A 20,073-nucleotide genomic window follows, 5' to 3' on the forward strand; every position below is an offset into this window, starting at 1 on the left:
TATGGAATAGGAAGAGAGATTATATCATTTTCTTAAAGACGCGAAAAGAAATTAAATTGCTCAACTCCATTTTTCTGGTAGTGTAAGCAAACTTGACATAAATATTTGCTTCATTCTTCCTTAAGCTTCCTATTTTATTTAAAAAATATATATATTTGATACATTTCAAACAGCTTTCTGTAGCTACTTTGTTTTAGGAGGCAACGACAGCATTTTCAGCTGTATGCACAGCAGCAGTAGATGCTTCGCTTGTTCTGATCTACAGCTAATGTATCGATCGCTGCATGTCCTGGCTGTATTAGAAGCTGACTTCACATACTCTCTGCAGAAGGCAGGGCTGCTATAAAGACAGGAATGTGTTTGCACTTGGCATTGCGACCTGAAAATACCGGTTCTTTCTCATATCCCTGGTTGCTTTTCTGCCTTCCGTGGGGCCCACTGTGAACTTTGTGGCACGTAGTTTAGCGAAAGGAGTGTTGCTAAGGTTATAATTTATCTGTATGAGTTGCGAGGTGACATTTGGGATTGATGAAATGAGGTGGTGTTACCTGGGTGCTTCGAACCATGCAGGGCATGGCATGCTAGGCAGTTTATCTGGCTGTTGAGTCAATGCAATTATGTTGAATAGGGCGCCGTGCGCCGTGTTTACTGTTTAACTGAGTCACCTCCTTTGGAGGAGGGAGCTATTCACTATACACAGCACTTGGAATTAGGTCTCTACCGCTAGCTGCATGTTAGCTTTACAGCTTTATCTTTAATTTCTGGTATAAACTCTTCACCAGTGTGAGTATATGCAATTATTTTCAGGAAGCACAGCGTATATGTATAGATGTTTCTTTCAACCTGCCATCTGTAGCTTATTTTTTACATGTTGTTGTGCGCAGTATAAGTGAAGCCATTATTTTGGCTTCATGTCTAACATACAGCTTGTAATTAGCATTAGTAGGTAGTAACTTCTGTCCTCCCATGTGACAGTTGCTAAAATGTCACCTGTGAATAGATTTTGGAGAATTAGGTAGAGCTGACCCTTATGTTCAGGCATAGACACCATTGCTGTTACTGCACTTGAGTCATCTAAATAAAATGCCTGAAAGCCAACAATATTTATTTTTCTCTCCTCTCCACCCCAAGCGAACATCACAGCTGAGTGCCAGAGTCTCCAGCTATGATTTGTGCCTCTCTGGCACGTTGTCACTGGCTGACCTACTAATGTGTGAATTAAGTGTTTGTTTGTTTCAACAGGATGAAAATTTTAGTAATCGAAGTGGCTTGTCAGTACGTTATTTTTTTTTTTAAGTAGATAATGCTTTCTTGAAGATTGGCTTTAAGTAAGGTACTATAGGATGTTTCTGTTGTTCAAAACTGACATTTTTGCATTACAAACTTTGAGATGAAGGGATCTTTGATGAGCACTGAGAGCTGTGAATTGTAAAAGGTTTGGATTAGATTGTTTTAACGAACTACTTGGTATTCCAAGATGGTCTTCACTAATGAATAGGGTGGGGTTTGTTTTTTTTTCCTTTTTTGTTCTTTCTGTGAGATTTCTTTATTGATAATTCAATGAAAGTAATTTATTTTTCAGCATTGGTTGGACAACACAAAAAGCATTAAAAAGCAAGTTAAAAGTAAGTGTGCTTTCCCTTTTCTCTTGGGATCTCATATGAACATACAAGAGGCACAGAGTTGAAATGGGTGGTGGGGGACAGTGTCCTGTGAGGGGTGACAAGACCTGGAGACAAAAACCTAGCATGGTGCTGCTGATTGTTTAATGACCGCTTCCCTCTGTAGCTCATATTACTTTAATGTCCTTAATTAAACATGTTAGAGGCTCATTAATTATGGCTTAAATGGAGTCAAGGTAGCTGAAGATGCTTTAGTGTTATAGATTGTTATCCTGACTATGGAAAAAACTTGTCGTGGATGCTCTGTCCTTTGGGGCAGTCCTGGTTGCCCAAATCTATGTTTGGTCCACCAAGTCCTTACCTTCTGCACAAGGGTTTAGTGTGGCCTGGTTGTTTCAGTGGTGCGTCCTTGGGTAAGCTGTGACATCAGCTGATTTTTGTTCAGCAGCTTCCTTGCCCTCTGCTGTGGAAAGTCTTCAGGGATTTGTGGTGCTGTGTTAATACAACAGAGGTTTTGGAAGCACTGAGAGAGAGAAAATTCCTCCTGTCAGATGCAAGATTCAGCAGAGCGCTGCACATTTTTAAAGAACTGTTAATCCATCCTTTTGCTGAATTAACTCTTTGCCTTCCAGAAAAGACGATTCTTTCACAGAAGGGTCTGTTAAATCCCGCTAAAATATGTCTAAACTTCTGTGGAATTAAAGGGGCCTGAGTTGTCAGCAGTGGGTATTTCTCAGAGCCCTGGAAGTGCATTGCAGAGACCAACAGAGTGCCTAGTGGTTTGGTCAACTGCAGAGCCAAGATGCACAGCATTCTTGGTGATGGATAGAGTCCTTATATATAGGGATTAACCTAGATTCGTTTGCTTATGGCAAGACAAATCAACTTAATGTGATACAACTGTTGGATTGACTTGTAACATATAAAACTATTTTGTGCGTTTATTTAAGTGTCCTTTCACCCTGATGCTTTTCATGCATTTCCCTCTCACAAAGGAATTCCTGCCTTAAGACCTTGTGGTAGGACAGAGCCAATATCAGTCAAGTTTTATGATGTGATTCTGTGTAATAAAAAACCCAAAACTGTCTCATCCAATAACTGTTACTGTGTCTTGAATGAATTCTGCTTTGCAGTTGGCCCGCCATATTGTCTGCATTTTCGTGTAAAGTTTTACTCATCAGAGCCCAACAATCTACGTGAAGAGCTGACAAGGTAAGGGGGATTTTGTGTGAGAAAGAGGTATGCAAATAAGGCCAGGAAGATGTTTTTGTGGTATTCATTTAAACAGTTGTATGATGTTTTGGAGAATTCCTTAGAGGTGTTTGCTTACTTGGCTTTTTGTAAATGTTTCTAACGTAGCTCTCATGAAATAAATGAGCTCTAATACAGAGATTTATATTAGTTTCTATTAGATTTCTATATTAGTTGATGCACCATTTTTCAATAGGCAATTCTGGCAACTGATGTGAGTCACTTATGCACAATGGATAGAGGTTTTTACTGAAGAGAACAGACATCATTCCTCTCTCTTAATTCTTCTTAAGCTGCATTTAGCTTCAACTGTATGCAGTCATCCGGTCTCTTTCAGCAGAAAAGCGTTGAATTGCAAGTTAGAGCTTCTCTTTGGCAAGAATAAGTTCAGTGAACGTTTCGTTACTTCTGTGGTCTTTGCAGAGCTTATGCAAAGGGAAAATAGTATTTTACTACCATGCTGAGATATGAGTCGACAGTAGTGCATGTGTAGGATTGTAGTATCAGGTGAGCAGCAGTTTCTCTTGATTAAAGCAGTTCACAAATCCGTTCATAATGCTGCATGTGATGTTGGACTGAGACATACTTGGGGTGCTTTGAAAGAGAACACAACCTACCATCTGTCAGTAGTATAAATCTGTTGGAAAAGGCAACGTTTCTTTGCGTTGTCACCTCTGCTGATGATATGTTTTGGAGAGAAAATGAAGTTGTTACGTTTTCTTGATAGCTGTAGGTGCCTCATACCCTCAGCCATTTGTGAGAGCATGAAGTGCATTTATTTGTTGTTCAGGTTTATGCTGTGTGGGTCTTCGATCTGCACTTTAGCCAAATCCCTGGGAGTGCTACCAGGAAGATTACAGTAGCATTACTCCTTACAGCCATATGTACCCTGTGCAGCTTCATACTTACGTGTGTTAACATAATGTTATAACTGCTCTTCTTTAATGCTTTCCTGCTGATCTGGGAAGAATGTTTCACCTCCCCATTCATGTTTCTGAATAAACATTTAACTGTCTTTAAAAATAGTAACCACAAGCATAATTCAGACCTACATCTGTATCTACAATTATGAAATATTTTCATCCATCCTGACTGAGTTCTGCCAGTCAGACCTTGCTATACAGGTTTTAGCATGGCAGACCCAAAACCTGAGGGCTTTTAAACCCTGTCTGTCTGCTTAGCTAATCCCCTGGAACAGGAGAGCAGCAAGTCTTTCTTCTGTCTTGAGACAATTTTATGCCTTAAAGAAGCAGTGGGAAGGGAGCTCTGCTATGGGTTATAGGTGTCACTAGCAGGGGCTTTCTGTGGCTTCCACCTTTTCTTGGTGCGGCAGAACACCTGGGGAAGTCCCTTTTCAGCTTCCACAGGTGCAGCTTGCTCACATTTTCTGCCAGCTTCCCATCAGATGCCACCGGTCAGAGGTCATGTAACACAGCCTAAGCATGGGAAGTATGCTTGAATTCTTTGCAAGTGTTGTGTGGCTGATAAGCGTGGGCTGGTCACACCCACTGTATACGGGAGGCCAGTGCTCATTCTTTTGATATCTAGGGTAAGTACTAAAGAAATTTATTCCCCATGTAGGGGCCAGTGTTCAAAAGGCTTTGGATAATAGATGGTTTGTCAAAGTGTTTGTGAATTTCCAAGGGACCTGTAGGTAAAATGCCTGCATCTGTTTCGTGTCTTATGTGTGTGAGTATGAGGAGATATGGGCACACGTTGAAACAGAAGCATTGTCTTTGGCTTTGTGCGTAAGGCTTCTGTTTATCCATAGTAGGATTCAAACTAGATGCCATCGCGGATGCCAGCATTTTAGTTGATGAGACGACTTCTTTTCTTGTTAAAAGAAAGCTGTGTACCATAGCGGAGCAAGAGGGCTACTCTTTGTGGGTATTGGATCGGAAGGATTGGTGTTGCACACCAAAGGGATAGGAGCTTTGTATTCAATATTTGCCCAATTTCTAAGCATGAAGAGCACTGAATAAGCAAGGCAGTGAAGGAAAGCTGGCTCTGAAGAGTAAACAAGTTGAAAAGGCTGCAGCCTACTGTTTAGTTTTTTGTCACTTTGCAGTAAGCATTCTGGGTTAGATTCTAACTAAGCAGTTCATATTAGGAACATTTATTTTTGAGGTACTTGGAAATATTCATTCTCCGACGAGATCGATATGTTTATGAATAAGGAAGAAAATGCAGAAGGTGCAAGTTGTTCTTTGCCTAAGTAGGATCAGAAGAGAATAAATGAGACTCGGGTATCCTGGTTCTTTTTCCACGCAGCACTGTGTTTCAACTTACGACAACTTCTAGTTTTGGGTTTACCTAGTTTGAAATGTGTGCAAAGCATACAAACCCAACTGATAAAGCCTTCAAAGATCACAATGCAGTTTCTTCAGTCTTGAAAACCCATGTAAAAGGCAGAAAATGTTTGTATTTGTCAGGGTCTAACTTCCTCCTCTTGGCTGAGTAATGCATTAGAACTATTAATCACTGACTTTTCTTTCTTATTTAATCCTATAGGTATTTATTTGTTCTGCAGCTAAAACTGGATATTCTTAGTGGAAAGTAAGTATTCCCAATAAACAATCTTTTAAACAATTACAGTGTGTTTAGCACAGGATTTATTAAACTTATATTTGGATAATTAATAAGTTTTGCTAAGTGACATAATGTTATTTTTTCTCTAAGGTAATACTTTTGTATGCATGAGTAGCAGCAGAGGAATGCTTAAATAATGTAGTGCTTATCTCTTGTTAATTTGCTGAAAATCTACTAATCCTTGTCACTTCTTATCTGAAACATTTGCAGTTTCTCACTGTTGGGTATATGAGTTGTCTACTAATAGTGTCAGCTAAGGTTTTAACAAAGTGTTTCTCTTACGGCAGACTGGAATGTCCTTTTGACACAGCCGTCCAGTTGGCAGCTTATAACATGCAAGGTGAGTAGGTGGGGAAGGATGAAGTTGCATGAACAGCTTTGTGTAGGCTCTTATTACCTCTTTTAGTCTGTCCTTGTTATGTCCAGAAAATAGATTCTGCCCAGACATTAGTGATCCAATGTGAAACACAGCGCGCTCTGCCTGTAATTTTACTGAAAGCGGATGTAGAAAATTACTTGATTCCTCAGGGAAACAGAACAAGGAGGTTCTAAATATAAACAGCTTTGCCCCAAACTTGTTTTCTCAGGTGCTTGTGTGCAAGCCTGTCCACTTTCATGCAAGACACGAGGCCTGCAGTCTTCCTGAATTGCTTTGATGTAGTAACACAGTTCAATTGTTTTCATCATGCAGTTTCTGCCATGTGTTTTGTTCATTGTACAAATCAGATACAAAATTACTTTGCTTCTGCACTCAATTGAAAAGTCTTATGTATAAACACCGCCCAGCTTTTGACTTAAGCTTATTTGTAGGAACATGTTAGTGCCCCATGTCTCATGCTCATACTTGAGCATTTATGGTTAAACTACACTTGTTGCTATTTCAAATCATTTTTCAACCAAAAGATTTGACATACTATATTTTTTCTCAGCTATTCAGCACTATGCTTGATAATCTGAGACTCTTATTGAAGAGTTGTCTTTGATTTTTGCTGCCAGCTGAGACTCCAGCATCCACAGCTTCTCTGAGAACTGTGGTCTGACCTTCAGTTACTTGCGTAGGTCGTGTATCACTGGTCTTCACGGCCAGCATCTTCTGTTGTTTGGATGAGGGTTAACAAATGTGAAGTTTTCTGTGGTTTCAAGCAAGGAAACTCCCAAAAGAAAGAAGGGAGGCTTGAAGTTCTAGAAATGCCTGCTAGACTAGACTTTTGGGTTCTTTTTGGAGCATATAGCTATGTGGCCTCATTCAACCCAGTTTGAGTCTACAAAAAATAAGAGAACCTTTGCTGTGAAACTGTTGTACAGTCCTTTTTGAAGAGGGAATTTGGACATGTACCATGCATTTAAGCTGCACAAATTCTCTACACAACATTCATCTTATAAACCAATGCGTTGTTGCACTTATTTTGCAGGAGTTAGGTAACAGGACTAAGTCTCTGAAATTCTTTTACAGGTATTTTCCAAAACACACTTTATTCTTCAGGCAGGAACTACTAATGGCCCTGATGATGTGTAGGTGTAGAGAGTTGAGATTAAACTGTAAAGGTGCCTGCCTTTTTAACCTGCTCTTTTGTGTGGAAGGAAAACAGTTAGAATACATTCCATAGTCAAAAATATTAGCATTGTTAGAGCCTTAAGATACAGGTTCAGTGGATAAGTTTTTGGAAAAACAAAGTGATCTAATTAGGCCATATATCCTTTGCTTTTTGTGCTGGTCTTTTCTTTCCTCTCTCCACAATGAGGCCCGTAGCAGGGCTTTAATCTTACTGTCTGACAGCTGTGTACTTTTATTTAAATCAGCTGGAACCTAAGCTGGCTTTGACAGCATTCCTTTCAACAGAGGCAGGCGTTTTAGTGGGAGTAAATTATTATAGAACTACAGACTTCCTCAGTCAGCATTTAAAAAAAAAAAAAAAAAGGAGGAGGCAAAAAGACTATTATTATGCTCACAGCATTCAGAATTCCAAGGAACAGGTTTTTAGATCATATGTAGTTTTTGTACCTATGGAATATTGTGTGTATCTATTTGACTTTTACAGGTCTTCCCAAAGATAACACTATTTTTTTCCTACATGAACATTTGTAGTTTCTTTTTTCAGACAACAATTATTGGCCTGTATCAGACACCCAAAGTTCAAGTTATAGAATTATTTCTCATTTTTTGGATATGAGCTGAACATTAAGAAGCCACTTGAAATTAGTGGAAGGAGCAAGCGCTTAGTGACTCTGAAAATCAGGACATTTTTGTAGAAGATTCTAACTGTGACTTTGAGTGTTTTAGGCCTACATCAGTCTTTAAAAGCTGGGCTTGTTAGCATCTGTGGGAAAAGGAGGTTGTGCTTTTGATGTGACACACCCATTGACAAGTATGTTCCAGTATGCTCTCTAAATAGCATCTCGTATTGCCCCTGTTGGGCATGCAGCGGTGGACTAGGTGAGCCATTTGACTGACCCACTGGGGCCTTTATTATGTCCTTAGATGAAAGGGGGAGCACCAAATAACAGCTGCATGATTGTGCCCTGACACAGAGTAATTTTAGCAGGACAGGGGGATTTATAGTCATAAAACCAGAAACTGATTATTAGGATGGACAAATAGTTTTATGAAAAGTGTCAGAACTGGTTTTCCTTTTTACAAATCTCCAGAGATTTTGTTTTAATAATTTAGGGCAAAATTCCATTGTAACTTTAGCTGTTGTCTCAGTGAAGACTTCAGTGTTAAAAATGTTGAAAACGTTCTACAAGAAAGAAAAAAGGTGAGTTTCAAGGATATTAACTTCCATTTATAGGAGGCTTGTTAACAAATATACCAATAGCACTTTCTAAAAATCAGTGCAAAGCTCTTGTGCAGACAGCAGAACCATTCAGTGTCCATAATTTCCCTGTCAAAAAAGGTGACACTTCAAATATTGGGGAGACTGGAGGAGAAGGCGAAACACAAAAATAAATTTAGTGTTTTAGATTAGCTAGAAAATTAATATCCACTGTGTTTATTGAGAACACTGTTTAACAACGCCTCTCTTTTATAGCTGAACTCGGAGACTATGATCCTGCCGAACATGTCCCTGAACTGGTGTCTGAGTTCAGGTTTGTTCCCACTCAGACTGAAGAGATGGAACTCGCCATTTTTGAGAAGTGGAAGGAATGCAGGTACTAGATCTTCCAGTGCATGCTAACCAGCTGTTTGCACTGATTTTTCTGTGAAGAGAATGTATTAGCTGATGTTTCTTCTGTTGTCTTGTTCAGAAACATAGTTCTAATGATTCTGTCATATTTTGTAAGAGGATTTAATATGAAAAATGAGGCTTTCCAAAGGTCTGTGTACAATAATGAGGTGGCAGAATCTTGAAATGCAATAATTTTTGCAGCAGCAGTTTCAGATTAAAACTTACAAAACTGACTTTGATGTTCATGAAAGTGAACAATTGTCAGCAGCGTTTAGTTTTTTCACAAACTCTTGGGGATTTCTTTTCCTCTTTCATCATGTACCAGTTTTTCCTTTGTGTGCTTCTTCAGGCATCTACCTAACAGCAAAAAATTTATTTCAGGGGGCAAACACCAGCACAGGCTGAAACTAACTACTTAAACAAAGCTAAGTGGCTGGAAATGTATGGTGTAGACATGCACATAGTCAAGGTATGTTTAACCACAGCATGGTGACCTTTGGAAATTATAATGTTTGCTTTGTCCCAGTTTTCAACACTGTTTTTGCTTTGAAGGTGGAGGGGGGAAGGAATATTGTTCTAATCTAAACTGTGAAACAAGCGACCTGGCTTTTCTTCAGCATTCCACTTTATAGTATAGATTTCTAGAAGGTATAACTTTAATCCGAATGTATGTACTCCGTGTTAAATATGTGATTGGTGTGTCAATATGTACTGTCGTTTGTGTTTAGACTAAGAGCTATGTGAAAATCATAGTAATTAAATTAAAATTGGCTGTGGTCCAGTCAGCCACCAACTGAAAAACTACAAGTAAAAATAGATCTCCTGTGGAGAAGGAAGTGTAGAGAACTCCACAAGGAGGTCCTTATTACACAGACAAATCAAGAAACTTTAATTTTCCACTTTAGTCAGCCTTATTGAAGGGTTGCAAACTAGAAAAATTCATTGCATAAGATCATTGAAACAGGAGAGTTTTGTTGTATAAAATAAGCAGATATGTGTTTAATTGTAACATTGGGAAAATAAGCTACATTAATCATTGGAGTAATGTGGATAAAGGGTCGAACACCAAAATGAACGTAATCTTTATTTTGTGGCAATTAGGCAAGAGACGGCAATGATTACAGCCTGGGACTAACACCTACAGGAGTTCTTGTCTTTGAAGGGGACACAAAGATTGGTTTATTTTTCTGGTAAGCTCTCTGATCGTACATTAAAACATATTTTAGATTTTTACTCTTGTTTCTTTTGCACTAGCAAAAAAAAAAAAATTTGTTTGGGATATGAGAGCACCATAAATACTATGTGCCTGCAGAAATATTCTGTAGCCTGTGAGTGTTTTCATGGTGTCAAAAAATATTCTTTCTTCTTTTAACATTTATGGTTGATATGATGATAGGCTGTATATGTGTAACATGTTAGAGGCAAGTAAAAGATGGAATAACTTTGGCGTGTTTTCATTTTTTTTATTGTGTTTGTTGTTGTCTTTTGCACTAGATTGCTTTGGAAATAGAGTATGCACCCAGTCAGTGAAATGAAGCTTCTTCAGGCATTATAGCCAAGCGTGACACCTTACTGTTGAAAAAGAGGCAGAAGCAATAGCATTAGTGTAGTTTTAACATACAATGTTATCTGGGCAGGCTTTTCATTAAGAAAATGTCTTTCTGTGCCCGGTAAAAGGCAGAAATGTCCCTTTCTGCCCATCAATAAGGACTAATTAAGAACAAACAAACTAAAAGCCCAAATACCCCTCTCCCCTCTCCAAACCAGATCTATGTATAGTCAGGGGATATAGAGCTTCCTTGAGTTTTTGTGAACGTGTGCTGCTTTATCTGTCAAATACCTCAATAACACCCCACAGTTTCTCAGAAGCGTTCTGGTGAAATTTTGCAGGGCTTTACACTGCATAAAACACAAGGTGTTTTGGCTCTGGGTACGCAAGCGTTTATGGATTTTAAAATGCTTTATTCTGTAATTCACATCCAGTCTTTCAAAACTGTGTATACAAAGAATGAGTAGGCAGGTGATGAGGTGAAATTTCGTCATGTGAGTATTTAGCTTGGGTTAGCCCAGTCCAATTTTATAAACTTCTCAGAAAAACACTGACTTTGTAGCAGAATTGTTATCTGTGTGTCTTGTCCCTCCACCATCAATTCTGGGTATTTTTTTTGGTGGGCAGGGAGGGAAGTAGTTGCATTGTTGTGTCACGTCATGTTCACGTTCTCTTTGGCTGGGATTTTCTGAAACAGTCATCATAGGAATTGATCTGTGATATATTGTGCAGTGATTTACATTTCTTTAATAAAGCAGAATTATTTTGGCCTGCCTTTGTGTCTTTTTGAGTTCATTTTTCTGGGCTTGTGGAAGAGTAGGCAAGCAGGAGTATTTGTGTGGAGTTTGATTTCAGTTCAAGTAATTATTATTACTGTTCTGATATTCTGATAGAATTATCTCCTTAGAAGTTGCTGACTTCTTATCTCTAAGGTTTCTAATTAAGTGTTAAATTTGAAGTAATACATTGGTATCCACAGTATAATCAAGCCCTACTGCATGAACGTAAAACACCCACAAAACCAGAAAAAAAATGCTTGGTAGAGAGGCTTGGACCAGCATGTCGAACGTACCTCTCAGTGAGTTACTAAGAGAGTTAGTTGTAACCTCCTTTTTCTATTCATCTTGCAGGCCAAAGATAACACGGCTTGACTTCAAGAAGAACAAACTCACTCTGGTTGTTGTTGAAGATGATGAACAGGTAGATAACTATCGGTTTTGTTACATCTTAGTCTTGATTATACAGTACTAGTTTACATACTCCTGATCTCTCTCTTTAAGTTTTGAGAATTAACGTGGGTGCCTTGCAAGATTTTTGATTGTGACTTGGGGGAGGGGAGGAATGAAGGGACTTATGTATAAGATAAATAGGCTCAATTACTTTTTTTCTTACCCTGTTTTTAAAAGGGGAACACCTTGTGAAACTAGTGTAGGCCAGATAATTTGGAAATAGTGTGCTTGTTTTGCAAGAAAGTTTAAAAAGGAAAAAAAGGCCAGATAGCACATTTAGTGGAATTAATTCCTTAAGCAGATGCCAGAATTGTTCCTGTGGGAATAAATCTCAGAGCTGATATTACCAATGCTCACATTTTTACAATTTGAGGAAATCAGATGTGGAAGCAAGACCATGTTAGCCTCATTGAGAAGTACCTTCCTATTATAATGATGTCTTTAATTTGTAGTTATTCAGAGGTTTGACTTGTTAAGTGTATGGGTTCTAGCCCTTTCCAACTTCAGACAATGGAGCTGTTGTTCATTAAAGCTTCTGAAAAGGTTGGTTTTTCTGCCTCAATTTTTTTTTTTAAACATACATTCTAGTACTCATAAAACCCAAATTTTATTTGGCTTGCATTGAATTGCAACTTTGATTTATTCGAGCCCCTTATAAGTCGTCTGTATGCTTTGTGTGCTTTAAGGGAAAGGAGCAGGAGCACACTTTTGTCTTTAGACTGGATCATCCCAAAGCCTGCAAACACTTGTGGAAATGTGCAGTGGAACATCACGCCTTCTTCCGGCTCCGAGGTCCTGTCCAAAAAAGCTCAAGTCGCTCAGGCTTCATTCGGTTAGGGTCCCGATTCCGATACAGGTCAGTGTCATCTGTCGTTTAGCACATATCTTGTCGTTTCTTGCCTTTCCTGGATTATGTGTGGAAGTAGGAGAGAACTTGGTATTCATTCACCTAGGACATACAGAGCAGCGAAACTTGCAAGCCGAGTGAGTTGCATTGCTGGTTTTATTAAATCATATGTATTTTCCCCCTGCATTTTCTGATTTATCTTTAGGTGATTCTGGTCTGAGCAGTAGGAAACCAAAGGTTTCTCAAGATTTCTGTTCCTTACATAGCATATATAGTACATTGTGTTTTATAGATCACTTCATCTTGAAAGCCCACCCTTTTTTAAACGAACCATAGAGGATGGATGATTGACTTGCATAGTTGGGGACATTGCAAGTCTTTTGACCACTGAGTTCCTGACTCTATGAGTGTTGGTAGTGCTTCAGAAACCTAAGATAATGCCCATTCCATGTCAGGTGCTACCAGTGCATGTAACAGACTTCTGAAAGGCTTGTGGTCCCAGACTAGTCTGCAGGATGCTGTCAGTTGCCCCACCAGAGCTGGTGAGAACACATGGAAGGAGGTGGGTCGTGGACCCCAGGCATTATGCTTATACTTTGCTTCCATTTCCAGCAACTGTAGCAATACCATCCAACTCTGCTTCAGAAAGGATCAGTGGTACCAAGGAGTCAGCAGAACATGAGGCTGCTACTGCTTTGGGAGCAGGGTCTGGCCAAACTTGGGGAAAAAAGACTTGCCTGGGAACAAGAGCATCTAGATGCTGTTTTTTACTCCTTTTACCATTTTTTACTCCTATTACCATCTTTCTCTATGACCTTTGGCAACATACCTTAAGCTTTACTTTCTCCTAGAGTTTTCAACCTCTCCCGAATGGCGAGACCACAGAAATATGCAAAGAGCAAACGTGCTTTTTCAGCAACTTAACGTTTAAGCTTTAGCTTTTTGTCTTGGGAGAATGGGGTGCAGATTAGGATGTTCATAGAACTCCATCCGTTTTTTGTGAAAGGACTTCTGAAGTGTTAAACTTGGGATGTTTTTTAACAGAACTGAGATCAGTTTATTAAGCTATGAATTTAAAACAGAGATGTGATGTTTTGATGAGCAGTGTCTGTATTTTGTCATTAAAAATTTTATTATTTTGTACTTTTACATGGCATTGTTAGTGGGAAAACAGAATACCAAACCACTAAGACCAACAAAGCCAGGAGATCAGCATCCTTTGAAAGGAGGCCCAGCAAGAGATATTCAAGACGAACACTACAAATGAAAGGTAAACTATTTACCTTCCATTTTGAGAAGTATAATCCACTGTGAGAATCAAGTAATCATATCCTTTAAAGATATGATGTAAGAATTCTTTTGTAGTTGTTTCCCCCCCTGTTGAATTTTCAAAATTAGGTTTTCTTTGACTTATTTGGGACACCACATATATTTATCAGAGAAAGCTTGTGTACAAAGCATGTCGTTCTAGCTTGCCTGGCAGGTAAAACATCCATAAATATTGCACAGTAGTTGTCTGTGTGAAGATGGAAAACTTGGATCCAGGGAAAACAGGATGCATATATTAATGATAATATTTGAAATTTATTAATCAAGTTTGAAATTTTTGCCACTGAGATTTTTTCATTGTTCTTAGGAGTTGCATTCTGTTGTTACAACCCAACAGAATGTGATATTCAACTTCTTTTATTCCCACTCTTGCCTTGGTCAAGTGTGACCTCCACGCGTGCTTTCAGATACTTGCTTAAATCCGACTCTTCGGTTTGCTCTGCAGAATTTTATTTTGTTTTTCCAATTGAGAATTTTATTTTTCACACAGTATGCATGGGGTACGTGCAACTTTTGCTCTTTTGGTTGCTTACTTTTAGGCAGTGCTAAACTATTTTTATTAATTATATACTTAATATTTAACTGACAACCTAATTACAAATTTAATTTTAATTAACGCTTTCTATTTTTGCAGCACATTCTGCTAAACTTGAAGAAACAAGGTAAGATGCATTCCAATATTTAAATTTCTCTTTGATGTTTGCCACCTGTGTTTGAGCATGTGTCTGCAGAAGGGGGTTATAAGATTAGTTAAATGTAGAGCACATTAACCTCTAAACTGTGATTTTGCTGTGGGTTTTGTGTTTGTTTGCTTTACATAAAACCTGCTGTTCAAAGCGAAGCTCCTGTGTTGCGGTCACACTGTAGGTTTTGCCAGACTTGCTTCCTATGAAGCAAAGATGTTTTGTTCATGACTAGCTGTGATTCTTACGGGATATGAGCTGCTGTTCTGTGTGCTGCCATGTAAAGAGATCAGGTAAAAGCATGTGAGGATCTCTTAGTTCTGAGACCTGCCTGCTCTGGCTATGTGACTGAAATACATCATCAAGTGAAGTTCAGAGGCAGGGAAAATACAGCAAAATAAATGTTTGAAATATTTTGATGGTTTTGTATTCTGTACTATACTTGCATTTATTTTTATAAATAAATACCCAAGTATTTATTTTTCTATATTTATAGTAAATTATTCATGACCAACATTGAGAGGAAGGCCTTTTGGTTCTTTATTTCTATACGTAGAGTCTTTCTGTATGTGTACACTTGCTGTTGCGGTGTAAAATGCTCGTATGAATCTGAATCATTCAGTCTTCATACCCTTCCTTCAGGGAAGAGAGGAAGCCAGGCTAAGAAGAACTAACCCGGTAGCAAAAGAACAGCATCACTCAGTTCTGCTTTCTGTCCACCGCCCTAATAACTTGTGAACATTGCAATGATCAGTTGCAACCAAAATATTTTTAAGAAGTAGATACTTACAGATGTTAAGATCCTGACAGTCAGGAGCTGAGTAAGGAATGCCAAAATAACATTTCAGAACAACAGGCTTAATACAACCACACATTTTCTGTTTGTAGCGGCAGGGTTGATTCTTGCATGATACGGGGAGAAGCCTAGGAAGTGTGGGACAAGTCTGCAGTTACTTTAGTGGAGGTCTCTATCTTTACAACTGTCTGTATTGTCTTGTCTTTTTATGAAACGTGAAAGTGCTGTTCAGGACTGGGTGCTATTAAAGTGCGTAAAGAACCTCTGCATGCAAAATGTGACTGTGTGATTAATTACTGCTCTCGTCATGCTGTGTTGTCATGCCCCTTCTCTGAGTTTCACGCTGCTTAGGTCATTCTGAGAGTGGGAAGAGAAACTTCATAGGCAGTTTCTCCTTCTGATAAGACAGTAGCCTTCTGATCTGCACCTAGGTGTGGCACTGTTACGTTAGTCGCCAGAGCAATCTATGCCATTTCTGAAACTCTACACTCGAGCGCTGCTCATTGAAATGCATCATGAAAGATGTATGTTGTTCCATTCTTTTGTGTTAACTCAACACAGGGGAATGTGCGACCCAGAAGCTGTTCCTTAATATTTCTGTTAAGGTGCACTATTCCGTGATAGCCTCCACATTCTCTCTATAGAGAGGGTGCGGAGTTGGGAAACAGACAAGCAACAGCTTGTTTGGTCTTGACATTATAGTATTTATGTAAAATAATTCTAAAGAATCACTGAAGTAGATACAGAAATCTATTTGAGTTGTCAGCTTGCCAGGTTGGATAGCTATTGTCCAGACTGTAAATCAAAAGATTAATGGGTTATAGGAGACTGGAACCATTTTTTAAAAGATCAGAAGTCTGCAAAAGAAGTTTGCTTTGCATGAGATTTATAATGCATAATTATTGTGCAGCATGTTAATGCTTTTAAGTCTCTCAAAAATGTGAAATGTCTCTTGCAGACTCAGAAGTCGTCAGGAGTAGGGATATGGGTCTTATTTAATTTATTAAATATATTAAATATTTAATAATCTAAAATTATTATTAATGCTGTGCTGAACTGCTGTGCATATAATTTTGAATGGCTGCTTTTAAGACTCTGGAGCAGTAATTCAGTCCATTAGAGGCTGTATGCAGGAGAAACTCATGAATTTTTCTGATAAACTTTGTGATGTGAAACTTCAAATCAGAAGAGTACTAGTTATGAAATAAACATAGCACCTACAAGCACAAAGGTGAGGTTTCGACAATGTCACATTTCGCTGGGTGTTTAACTAAAACCATATCATTTTTGCTTTAAAAGTGCCCCGCCTTACTGCTGAATCAGGCAGACTTTCTAAACTGAACTGGTTTAGGACAGGAAGAGGGAAAACCAGATGATTTACAGATAAACTACAGTTTGAACAAATAAAAACTAATGTGATACCCTTAGTTTCTTAGAGTAAGGCAGCTGACCTAAACCACAAGATTTTAAGTTTTCTTTTGAGAGTCGTTAAGCACTTTGGAAAGATCCTTGTTAGATGTTGTGTTTCTTTCTGAAAATCCTTGCAGTTCTGCCGACCTGCAAAAATAGTTTGTCGATCTGATTCTGATTTAAATGCTTTTTGTCTTTCAGTATTGCAAACAATGCTGCCATCAACCAAACTAATGGATCACAAGTAAGGACTGTCTCTCATTCTTTTTAAAGGCAATTTTCATGTATTTCAACACACTTGACGATTTTGTTATTCGTTCTTAAAATCCAGTGATTGACCAGTTGAAAGTTACAAATGGTTAACTACTAAATTGCATGCCAAGAAATGACTATTAATTTACAAGTGAGATAATTGGTTAATTTAGCTGGAGTAAAGAAGATACCCCATGCCCCAGTGCTATACAAACTATGCTATTTATAGCTACAGATTTTCATAGGTACACAAAGTACCTTTATATGAGAGTTGTTATTATTCAAAACACATTAATTCTCTATGTTAAGTAACAGTAAAAAAAAAAGGGGGGGCACAATTCATCAGCACCTATGTTGGTTCCTGGTTACAGTATTTTATTCTCTGAAAGAGGGGAATGCACCTCCAAATTAAAGAATACATCGTTAGCAAAAATTCGTTGTTTTCTGAGTTTGAGAAGGAAATCAGACACACCTGTCCCTTCAGTACTTGTACACAGAATACCTTGTTTCACTGAAAAAGGACGTTAGTGTAAAGTAACTCTCCTTCTGAGCATCAGAAAAACAGGACTTGGGTTTTGAAAAGACACAGTCTTTCTGGAGCATTTCAGATGCAGAGTGCAACAGAAAGGGTCACATATTGGTGGAAATGGGATTATGGTTTGTTTTAATATTAAAATACACAATCTCTGCTGATAGATTGCTGCTCTGCCCAGCCTTTTGCCTTCTATGCAAAAGCAGTTGGGTTATTTTTAAGAGCAGTTATGTTTCAAACGGCAGTCCAAAGGCCTGCGACCCAAAGGTGCCAATCATTACTGCAGAGTTACTACGGAAGGAAAGCATTACTGCAGAAATTTAAAAAGGAAACAGACAGCCATTAGTGTTTTACTGAAATCTTTGAGCAGCCTTGGATTCATTATGATCCCAGTACTGTGTGCAGTACTGGAAAAGACTGGGCATAGGCATCCAGTGCTGTGGAAGTAATGGAAGACAACAGCCCTGCTTTAGCTTTGTGCTTAAGGAGAAGTGGTGACATGTTTTTGCTATGTGTCATCACTTCATCAACATGTGTATAGTAACTTACTTGTTTATATTCTGTCTCCAAAGCGCCGGAATGCAAACCCAAACCTACCTGTCCTAACCGTGGTTCCTTCTGCCCCAGTCTTAGTGGAAATAGAAAACCTGCCAAGGAGCCCAGGAGCCAGCCAGCAAGACAAGAAGTGGTACGTTCTGCTTTGCTGGGAAATGAGTTTTGCTTGCTTATGCATGATTCAAGGGTCTGTTTCTTTATCTGCACTTAAAAAAGCTGCCATCCTTATATCTTTAACGTAAGTTGACAGCCAAGTTAGTGATGATGCAGCTGATTTATTGCTGTGAATGTAGTGTGGGGAGGTGACGACGGCAGCATTAGTCACTGCCAACCAAAAGAAAATTTCTTCAGGGGCTGAGGAAATGATTAAATCAGGAACAGCATTTTCGAGTTTTGGAGAGAGCTGGGTCCATCTCATTTGCCATAACACTCCTTGTAACCCTTTGCTTGGTATCGTGGGGCTCAAGGACTTACCTTTATCCTCAACAAAATGCAGAATCTTGTAAACCAGTATCCTTGTGAATTGTCTTTTGAACCTTTTGAAATGGGCAAGCTGATTTTTTTCATTATCTTGGGTAGAATGGGAGCTTGAGGAAACGACACAAGCTGAAGATAAGAGCTTTGATTTCATGTAATCAGAGTATTTTTTTTTACTGATTAGGTGCATCTCAAAACAAGAATGATTTGTTTGAAGATAAATGTACATATCATTTATCTTTTCTTGAAGTAATTCTATATTGCAAAGGCGTTTCAAAACCAAAACTGACATATATCAACCCAGTACTTGTGCACACATCATCTTAACTTTTTTGGCTTCTTGTGCATTCAAAGACAGTATGGCTTATCCTGGAACGGTAATTCTGGTTTCTGCGAGATTCTCCAGGAGCAGCAGCGATGGAATGGAGTAACAGAAAAGCTCTTATCCTAAGCTAAGTTTCATCCCTCAAGAGAAAAGGTCCTTCTCCCATTGTTGGGCATATGAACCTACTTTGCTTTAGTATCTCTTAGATGATAGTGATTTCTAACAGTGCAATGACAAAGGTACTTTAATTTCATAAATCATCGATTAAAGACTTTTAGTTCTATGGATTTTGGTTATAAGGGGGATGGTAATTCTGCTTTACATGTTGCATTTTATTGAAGTTTCAATCAGAACATGTGATCAATGCTGTTTTTCTTTCTTTTGCCCTTAATTTATCTAGTATCTGAAATCTGTGCTTGTCTTGGTGAGATCCTGTTGATCGCTCGATTCCTTCCATGGTGGTGGGTGAAAGGTGGTGGTTTCTTTGTTCTTCAGCATTCTCAATATGGTTTTATTTTTATTCTTTTGGTTTGATTGCAAGATGCGTGCTAGAAACCGGTATTTGCTTTGGTGGAAATGTTTGACTCTTGCTCCAAACAGCTCTTCTCAGGGATCTGATTCGTGCTAGCGTTCTTGCTAGTATTTGCAAGGCTTTTGCTTACTGGAATCTCCCTGCTTTTGTTCAGACACAGAGAGGACTCTGTCTCCAATCTGTTTTAGTTTTGGTCTTGGTACGCCTGTTTTAGGATTAAGAACTTGAGCCTGTCTGTCTTAACATTGTCAAGGAATCTAAGCTTACATGCCAGCTGCCGCAGTACGTAGCCTTCCTATACATGAGTGGGAGTGAATATAAAATATACCTGCATGTAACGCAAAACAGTATGCCATAAAGAAAACAAGCTTCTTGGCAATTGATGCGTTTTAATCGAGAGTGCAGTGCTTGGACTTACTGCATATGTGTTATGTTTCTGAGAGACATATCAGTTATTATCGAAGGCAGTTATCTTCTGGCAGAGAGGTTTTAATGCATTCTCTGGAAACAGTACTGCCTGTAATAAAAGGGCAAATCCAGCTGTAGGAAGAAAACAACAGTTTGGAGCTGAGTCGGCAATTGAACTACATTCTGGTTTCCTAGATGGGAAGTGGGGTTAGGTTAATATAAATGCCAGAACATACGTGTTTATTGCGGGGACTGTGACTTTGCTATTGTGCCTTCAAGTCTTGGTGTCTCGATGCTGCTAACAAGATCTCTTTTCAACTGCTACTGTCTTTAATTGGCCTGTTTCTGCATGAATTATCTTTGCTTTCTGTCAGAAAAATAGTCTTCTTTTAGAGAGAGTTTGCCAAGGGTTGGTTGAGAACACCAAAATCTTTTAGACTGGGGATTTTGTAGATGGTTGGATTGAAGGGGTTTAGAAGAAAGGTCCCGACCTCATGAGTTTCTGTGCTCTGCTTGGCAG

At 38.7% G+C, this 20,073-nt stretch overlaps 1 protein-coding gene across 5 annotated transcripts in view; it reads left to right on the forward strand.

The window, feature by feature from the left end:
- The window catches only part of EPB41L5 (erythrocyte membrane protein band 4.1 like 5), a 57,358-nt gene that overhangs the window by 16,181 nt on the left and 21,104 nt on the right, over nucleotides 1-20,073 (forward strand). For all 5 annotated transcript variants that reach the window (XM_074593966.1, XM_074593970.1, XM_074593969.1 and 2 more), the window contains exons 4-16: nucleotides 1,583-1,625; nucleotides 2,756-2,834; nucleotides 5,385-5,429; nucleotides 5,750-5,802; nucleotides 8,492-8,612; nucleotides 9,011-9,098; nucleotides 9,731-9,819; nucleotides 11,309-11,378; nucleotides 12,094-12,263; nucleotides 13,418-13,524; nucleotides 14,218-14,245; nucleotides 16,674-16,716; nucleotides 17,829-17,944. In XM_074593966.1, the coding sequence (XP_074450067.1) occupies nucleotides 1,583-1,625; nucleotides 2,756-2,834; nucleotides 5,385-5,429; nucleotides 5,750-5,802; nucleotides 8,492-8,612; nucleotides 9,011-9,098; nucleotides 9,731-9,819; nucleotides 11,309-11,378; nucleotides 12,094-12,263; nucleotides 13,418-13,524; nucleotides 14,218-14,245; nucleotides 16,674-16,716; nucleotides 17,829-17,944 (1,052 nt within the window). The remainder of the gene's footprint in view (nucleotides 1-1,582; nucleotides 1,626-2,755; nucleotides 2,835-5,384; nucleotides 5,430-5,749; nucleotides 5,803-8,491; nucleotides 8,613-9,010; nucleotides 9,099-9,730; nucleotides 9,820-11,308; nucleotides 11,379-12,093; nucleotides 12,264-13,417; nucleotides 13,525-14,217; nucleotides 14,246-16,673; nucleotides 16,717-17,828; nucleotides 17,945-20,073) is intronic.

Source organism: Larus michahellis, chromosome 7, assembly GCF_964199755.1.
Source record: "Larus michahellis chromosome 7, bLarMic1.1, whole genome shotgun sequence".
Classification (NCBI taxonomy): domain Eukaryota; kingdom Metazoa; phylum Chordata; class Aves; order Charadriiformes; family Laridae; genus Larus; species Larus michahellis.